This window comes from Pterocles gutturalis, unplaced genomic scaffold (assembly GCF_000699245.1).
Source record: "Pterocles gutturalis isolate BGI_N339 unplaced genomic scaffold, ASM69924v1 scaffold40556, whole genome shotgun sequence".
Taxonomy (NCBI): Eukaryota; Metazoa; Chordata; class Aves; order Pterocliformes; family Pteroclidae; genus Pterocles; species Pterocles gutturalis.
The window spans coordinates 12,440-21,146 of record NW_010104488.1 but is presented as its reverse complement, the minus strand read 5'-3'; the positions used below and the strand labels follow the sequence as shown (position 1 = coordinate 21,146).

The 8,707-nt window shown below is 37.2% G+C and overlaps 1 protein-coding gene across 1 annotated transcript; it reads left to right on the top strand.

Annotated features, from left to right (window-relative positions):
• Positions 1-303: 303 nt before the first annotated feature.
• LOC104471670 (catenin alpha-3-like) lies at positions 304-8,471 on the top strand (the record flags this gene model as incomplete). Its single annotated transcript, XM_010087082.1, has 2 exons — positions 304-567; positions 8,196-8,471. Coding segments are annotated over 2 exons (540 nt in total), but the record flags the coding sequence as incomplete, so codon positions are not given.
• Positions 8,472-8,707: the final 236 nt, after the last annotated feature.

The window sequence follows — 8,707 nt, the reverse complement described above, 5'->3', positions numbered from 1 at the left end:
CTTATGAAGAAAGACATATCTGGGAGGAAAGACAGCTATTTTCCACCCCAATTTTCTCATAGAAAAACGGTGCTTCAAACCAAGCAAAATGTGGATAGTTCATGGTTATAAGACACAATAAAAAAGTGCTTGTTTTACACAGGCTTGGTTCATTTCTCATGAGATAATTCAATTGTAAGTACTGTTGTAGTCCATTTTTCACAGTCTTTGATGAAGAGTAGAAATAGAAAAAAAATTGTTTATGCATTGCTTGTCAGTTTTGAAGTGCTTTTGGAAATAAACAGCATGCTCTTTCACTGACAGGATTTGAAATCTAGCAATCAGCGAGATGAAATTGCTGCAGCACGTGCATCCCTGAAGGAAAATTCTTCTCTTCTACATTCAATATGTTCAGCTTGTTTGGAACATTCAGATGTTGCATCCCTTGCAGCCAGTAAGGATTCAATTTGCAATGAAATACAGAATGCTCTCAATGTCATTTCTAATGCTTCCCAAGGAGTTGGAAATAAAATGGGAGAACCTACATCTCAAACAGCTACTCTTGGAAGTGCACTTGATGAGCTTGAGGTACGTAAAACCATAAACCTTTGAGACTGCAACATTTTTGGAAAAATGGTTTCTTTAATTGTTTTTGTTTAAATTAACTATTGCTGTCATAAGTGATGGACCTAAAGGCATTAGAAACTGATGCTCTGCTTAGTTGTAGTCTAAACAGTATCACTCTAAATGATTTCATTGGGAGGGATCACTTCCTTCAAAAGAGACTTTGTGTATTTTCAATTGTACTGGGTCTGGCGGAGATGGAGTTGGTACCCCCCCAGCAGCCTCCCAGCACTGAGTGCTGCCCTGGCAGCCAGCAGGGGGTTTAGAACACAGCTTGGGAGGGGCGGAGCCGGGACAGCTGACCCGGATTGGCTGTTCCACACCATGTGACCTCAGCTCAGCCATAAAGCCCAGGGCAGGCAGGAGGAGGGGGACATTCGTTCCTGCGTTTGTCTCCAGGAGCTGCTGCTGCACACACTGAAGCTCTGCTTTCCTGGGAAGTGGCTTGACATTGCTTACTGAGGGGAAATAGTGAATAACATCTTTGTTTACCTTTTGTTTCTGTGCGTGGCCTTGGCCTTTGCTTTAATTAAACTGCTTTTATCTTGACCCACGAGTTTTTAATCTTATTCTCCCCCTTTATTTTGCGGAAGAGAGGAGTGACAGAGGGGCCTGGTTAACCCACCACATCAATATTTGACTTCCTTTGAACAGCAGGCAGGACTTAGTTCCAAGTGTGTCACTCCTGGTGGAGACAGAAACATCCTTGAGTAAGTGGGCAGAACCCATGGGATTAGTTTAAAAGTAACAGTGATTATCAGATGATGGTGATCACTGCTACTTTGACTGCATTTGAACTAGTACAATGCAGGTTGAAGTCCTTCACTCCAAAACTTGTTGTTGGGATCATTGAGATAATTTAAATAATTGAAGGTTTTAGAAACCTAATTATGTTTTCTGCTTATCATTAAATAAAGGGACATAACCAATATGCTTTCACAAATTTTGCATTTCTACTTTCATTATTTAACCAAATACTTGGAGAAAGTCAGTTCTTTCTCTACTCATGACCTGATCCTAAGCTTTTGTATGGAGCTTTCCCTTTTTCTCATGGCTGCTCTGTCTTTTAGTAGTGTTATTTTCCATTGTCCTGCCAAAAATGGTAAAAGACCACCTGCAGATGAGATTACAGACCTTACTCCTCATCTGGTGTAACTGATGTAGGTCCAGATCAACAAAAGGAATGAAAGTTTCTAAATGCATTTGCAAATATGGGTCTTTTTGCTTGTAAATTCTCAGACTTATCAGATCTCAGCCTCAGAACTCCAATATTGTTGAAAAATTTTCAGGAGAATTGACATTATGACTGATAGTAATAGATTTTATCTGAAATTTTTAATGAAATGTTAGAGAAATACATTGAAATCCATATATGACACAGATCATGTAGTGGCCGTTTATTGATCAAAACACACCTCTCAGTCATAGTCTGACAGGTTTTCCCCCCCTCCCAAAGGAACATATTACATGTCATTCTTCCTTGCTTCTTACACCAGGTTTTAAAATTATAGTTTCTAATCTATTTTCTTAATAAATGGAAGAAAAAATAAACATTTAAGAGTAGTACATGATTTGTTATAATGCAACTCTGAATGACAAATTATATACTTTAAATGAGACCTATTATTTACCTGTTTCACTTCCAAATTTTTTAAACAAGATTTGGTAAAAGAATTACATCTTCTGACTGCAGATGAATTTGTCTTGATTATATGTGAGCACTACTATTTTAATAACTTTTAAAAAATGTAATTAAATTTGTTATTGTTTTAAAGTTTAAGAATTGTGATAATCACAAAAAGGAAAAAATTGTCTTTTGGATTGAATTTATTTTTATTTGGGAACATAAGAACATAGAGGTCTGACTGTTGTAAAAATCCATTTATTTATGGATTTTTAAATATATTTTTGCCTAAGTAACACAAATGGGAATTGAAGCTGTGTGAGTTAGATAAAACACAATTTATAGAGTATTTAACTTAAAATGATTTTATTAATTAGATGGTTGCACTTTTCTTTCTTTATAGAAAGTTCTATTGGCTAAGAACCCAAAATAACCTTTGCTCTCTGTCTTCTTGTTGCCAATGCAATGCCATGAAATAGACTGATGTAGTAAATAGTCTGTTGGGAACAAGTCTCTCTAAATGTTTATAGTGTGGAAATGTATCATGGACCTTACCCAACCATCTAGTGTCTAGATATTTTGCAATGTCATTCTTCCTTTGCCAGCGCTGTCAGTGTGAAAGTTATTACAGATATATAGGTGAGGACACCACCAGTAAAATTAGAGCAGCTAACTCTTAAATCAGTAGATTCTCAAGAATTCTCCTTAAAGGCTGGACAGATAGCTACCATGTAATTCATAAACACAAAATTGTAGCATTCCAAATTGAATTGCATATTAAGTTCTGTGTTATAAGAGTGTGTAGGTGCAGGTTACTTAATTCCTTACATTGGTCTTGAATCTTCTGAATGTAAAGAGATTTCTCACAAAATGATGCAGATCTTGCATGCCTGACTCTGTCAGCGTATTCGTCTGATATGTGGTCCTTTGATGATTGTGGCTATCTAGCAGAGCAATTACATGTGAAATGTCAAAATACTGTAAATCAGTGCAAAATGTCAGGAAACATAACGAGGTTTCTGGATAACTGTGATCCCTCTTTTTCATGGATCAGAAGACCAATAAGGGTGAAAATAAGGATCTGATAATTCTGTTTAAACGCTCGCTTACATTTAAGTACTCAGGTAGCTAAGCACTGTTTAGTGCTGTTAAAGCAAAACTGCAAAACTGCTTGTTGCATAATCTGGTGTCTTGTGGTTGGTTGGAAACTGGATTGTCTTTTCTGTATATAGGTGTACTGATCATAAATATTTGATGAAATGGCTTGAAGAGTTTAATCTGTGGGCAGAATCATAAGTCATATTTTCCTGGTTATTATTGCCTAGCTTTTTTATTTATTCATTTTTAGAGCTGAACTGTAGTAGTTTTTTGCCAGTGCTATTTGTCCATCTTTGCATGAACTTTCTACAGCTGTCTTCTAAGGGAAGACATTGCTGCTCCTGTTTCATCTGAGATTTGAAGGCAGTGATTTTGCTAGCTAAATGGCTAACTGGCTGTAGCCTTCAGGTATGTCTCCCACAATCAATTAAGCTGTTTCTCTCCGTAGTAACGCTTAAATATTCTGCATGGCAGGTGTGTTTTACATTATGATGGACGTTGTACCTCCAGCCTAGTGTTGAGGGTGCTTACTTGAGGTATAGGAGTGCAGCAGTGAAGTTGCTGCTCCAGTGAATAGTGGCCAAGTGGCACAAGTCCAGCAGAAGTGAGGTACCACAGAACACTTTGATATTAAGAACTGTAATGTGAATGAGGGAGACAGAGTTTCAAATCTCTAACACAAATAAACCTGTATTCTACCTCATAAATGAACGTCCTGACCTCTAGATACTGGCCATCTTAGAGTGCCTTCTCTTGTGGTTCTTAGAAGATCATCATGGACAAGACTTTCATGTATAGGATTAATTTGAAATTACCTATGAGATGTAAGTTAATTATGTATATATATGTAAGTTTAAAGGTAAATGTTTAAATATTAACAACTAGTTTTATGCAGTTTTCCAAATCTGTTTTAATACAGTAATTATTAAAGTCAAAACTTTTTAATTTTTGAATTTGCTGTGTCTGTGGGTACAGCCAAACTAACAAAGGCCTATGTAATGCAGTCGTTAAAACACCTTATGTGGGAAAACACAGTTCCTACTGCTGAGAACTATTTTGATTTTGCTTTTAAATTTACGCTTTCTTAGAGAGGTGACAGCTGAAAGGGGTTAATTTCCCTTGCATTTCAGGGTCCTTAATGGCACTTCTTACCACTTCTTTACAATTTCCTTTACTGCATTTCCCTAATTTCCTGCAATGCCTATTGTGTTTGAGACTTTTAGTGACTTAGCTTGCTTCCAGGTAGACAGGGTGCAGTTTTCCATTGCATTCAGCCATAATCTCACTATTGTTAAGGAAGCTCAGCAAAGAGAAGAAATGGGGGAAAAAATGGATGCCCTATATTATTATATATATTAAGAGAGACACTCTTAATGTGTTTCTAAGTTATCCTTATGAGCAAGTGGTATCTTACTGCCTTCACCCTTCCAGAAAAGTGTCTTCAGGTACATTTCCTTCCTTCCATTAAAATAGCTATCATAGAAAAGGGCACTGGAGTCTTCATGTTTTAATTACAGTAGGAAAGCTTCTGATAACAACATTAAGAGCTGGATTACTGCTCCTATCGGTCCTGGCTCTAGGCACTGACAATTAGAGATTGCCTGCAAAAGCAAAATGATTTCCTGTGCTGTTGCTTGCCAGTCTGGCTCCATCCGCTGCCAGCAAGAGGTTAGGGTATATGGAGATATTTCAGAGTAGAAGAGCAAGCCATCTTCACTCTGTGCAAGCCTTCTTTCTTTTCTCTGGATTTTAGTCTTTGTGACAGGGTCTGCCAGGCCCTGACAAGATTTCAGCTTTTTCTCAGAGAGGGCAAGAGTCAGATTTTTTTGTAACTACTGAGTGGTTCTTAACTGTCTCTAACTTCTCTACTTCTGAAAAAGAGGATGAAAGCAGTGGACTGCCTGTTTCTTTTGCTCTGTCTTTGGGAGCAGGCAAGTTATGGTTCCATCCCAGTTTGGCTTTGGTTCCAAAGTTGCATGTGAGATTAATGTTCCCATGATCAATGTATTTTTTACATCTTTCAATTAGGAAATAATTAAGAGACAAAAATAAGGTTAATATGTTGCTTTTATAGATATATAAATAACTGGTTTTTATCTTCAAAATATTTAAGCTCTTTCCTTCCTGCTTGCTCATGAACTCCTTGTCAGTATGTTATGTGTATCTGGATAGGTGAACATTGGTTTGAGAAAATCCAGGAACTTGGAAATACATAGTTAATACTTTAACTTAATCTAAGGTTACATCTGCTGGATGCACATAAACACCTGGCATAGATCCATAAACCATTGTAATGGTCTAACTTGTCACTTGCTGAAACAAGTCCATAAACTTAGTTTTAGACTTTTTATAGTTTCTCATAACAGACAATAGAAAATTGCAGTAGCAGTAGCACTGACCTGATTTTTTTCTGATACTCTGCAGTGGTATGAAAATCCCAAAATTCAACACAGGAAGTGTGGAGACAGACAGAAATTCACCCGTACCTTTTCTTTCTGGTTATTGTCTGTGAAAATTTGAGGCCTAGAGTTCATGTAGTCCCAGTTTCTGGTACAAAGCGTAGCATAACCTATAACTTTAGGCCCCAGAAGCTCTTACAGAGGTTGTTTAAGAAGGTTCATTGTCCACTGATTTTATGTATGTAAATAGGTAGGAAGTATGGGGCTGAAGTGCTGAGCATACTTAAATAAGTAGAATGCTTTGAGCTTATTTTAAATTTAAAGACCTCAGGGCAATGAAACAGTAGTAGAGGCAGAATTCCTGCAAGTTGGGAAATACAAGCTTCCATTTGAATGACACAGTAATGAATAAAGAAAAGTGGTTTCTTTTGGAAATATTCAGATTATTAAGTCTGATTTTTCTCTAGTTTTGCTGGAGAATCTCCCAGCTGTCTCAAAATAATTTATGTATACTTCAGAAAAGGTGAGAGCACCGAACATGTAACAAAGTCTTCCTTTCCCTAAATCATACCTAACATGTAAGAGAATGTTAGAAATAACTGACAAGAAAATTTCAAGGTGAGTGAAGTCCCCTTTCCTAGCTGCTTAAGCTTTTATCTTATGATGTTCTAATAGAACACTTTCACTACACTTAGGATTTCCTAAGCTAGACAGTACCTGAAATTGTGATATAAAATATAAATTGAAAAAATAATTAGAGTTCTCCATCTTAAAAGTAGTCTGGCACATACTGCATAAGCACAGATAAGTCCTGATTTACCTGACCTAAATTCCAGTTAAGGGCATATGACATACTTTTCTTGTTTAATATTTCTTCTAAAAGCTTGGAACCACATATGGATGTAACAGGTGAATGGATTTATATGGAATATAGGCTTGGTAATTTGGACCATAATGACACTTTCAGATGTTCAGTTAGATTAAAAATTACTAGCTTAAATTTCTTTAAATGCTGACGCTCAAATATACGAAGTTTCACATTTCATGAAAATATCACCTCTCATTTTCTTTCTCTTTATGGTATTTGTTTGACACATAAATGTAATTAATTTTATCATGCCAAAGCAGTTGTCTGCTTTTGTTTACCCTAAGTAGTGAAAAGCAAGAGGACACTTATATCAATGTCTTTTGAAAAAACAATAGTTGAACAAAAGCTACTATTTTGATGTTTGCCCATACTCAGTTAAAGGTAGCAGCAGTGACTTTCTGCCACAGTGTGGGATTGTATTAGACTAAAAATCAGCAGAACTAGAGTGCTCATGTGGTCTGATTTAACTTTCTCAGCTGTGAGCTAGCACTGCTGGTTTTGTGTTAAAACAAGAGGTCCTCCTGATCTCTAAAGTCTAAATTTTGGAGGTGCTGAACCCCTCTTTCAACCAAAGCTGAGACTCTGATCTGGATAAAACGTGGAGTATTACTGGGTGGTAAACTCGTATACAGTGTCATAATTCTATATAGACATTACAAGCTTAGTGCAAGATGCATCTCTTCTTTTTAAGAATTTACAAGGTAAATATACAAGACAGACCCACTATATGGGATTATAAGGAAGATAAATTATCCTCAAGAAGTGTAGACAGACACAAGAAAGAGTTTGAAATAAGAAATACTTTTTTTAGAACCGCAGTGACAAAACTCGAAGAGGAGAAACAATGCTGGCTGAGAACTTGGGAAGATGGCACACAGTTAGTTGCCTGTTCTAAGATACACCTTCTGTATGGCCATGACCTTGGCAGTCTTGGCCTCAGTTCTTTGCTTATAAAATGAGGTTGATATCTTTTCATCGTAGAGTAGGATCTTGTGAAGACTGACAGACCAAATAGGTACTGCAGTGATAAGAATGCATACATGTCTATAAAGGTAGCCAAATAGCATTTCTGTTTCTGGAAGCGAAATGCCTTCTAGAAGAAGAAATGCCACATACAGGCATAGGACAGACTGAAGCTGAGGACGAAAATCTTGAATCTCATGCAGCAAAAGTAGGATATGGAGGAAGGCCTCAGAGACAAGGCAGTCATAGTCAGATGTCAGCATTGGCTGGAAGTAGATGTGATCTTGTTCTGCCTGTTCTGTGAGCTGCTTAGGTGTGAACCAGCTCTGGCTGCAAAGCTCTCTTGCTGTTTTAGCACTGGGTCCAGGCCAGTGGGATTTGACAACATGGATGTTGCCTTAGAACTAGTGAGATCTGAATGGCAGGGAGAACTTGGCTTTGTCTACAAATGACCTGTATGCATAGCCCTGGAATGGAAAATAGAATCTGCTGTGGTCAAAAGGATTTTGGATACTTCAAGGGCAAAGGGCTAGTTGCAAGTCTAGAAAGCATAATGTCACTGTAGTTCATGCAAGTGAAAAAATAAAGCAGCAGCTTTATTGGGCTGACTTTTCTTACCTGTATTCCTAATGTTTTCCAGAATTTAATTGTCCTGGATCCTCTTGTAGTGAACGAAGAGCAAATAAGGCCATCACTAGAGAAACGCCTGGAAGCTATTATCAGTGGAGCAGCTTTGCTAGCTGATTCTTCCTGCACACGCGATTTTCATCGAGAACGCATCATTGCTGAATGCAATGCTATCCGCCAAGCTCTCCAAGACCTGCTTTCTGAATACATAAACAATGTAGGTAACCAGACTTTTTTCCTTTTTCTAATGTCTCTCTCAAAGCCTATTTTGGTGTATATTAGAATTTAACCTATAATTGGTGCAAATTCGAGTTTAATCTCCATTTCTTAACATGCTTTTTAAAAGGTTGAAAGGAACATTTTTCTACATAAATCTAAGCAAACGCTAAACATGGATCTCTGGAATTAGTAAGAATTGTGTTATATCATACAGTCTGTGGAAAATGCTGTTTTACAGATACAATAACCTAACATTTTTAGGTTATTTTGTGCTTACTGTGAACTGTCACTAGTACAGAGCAGACA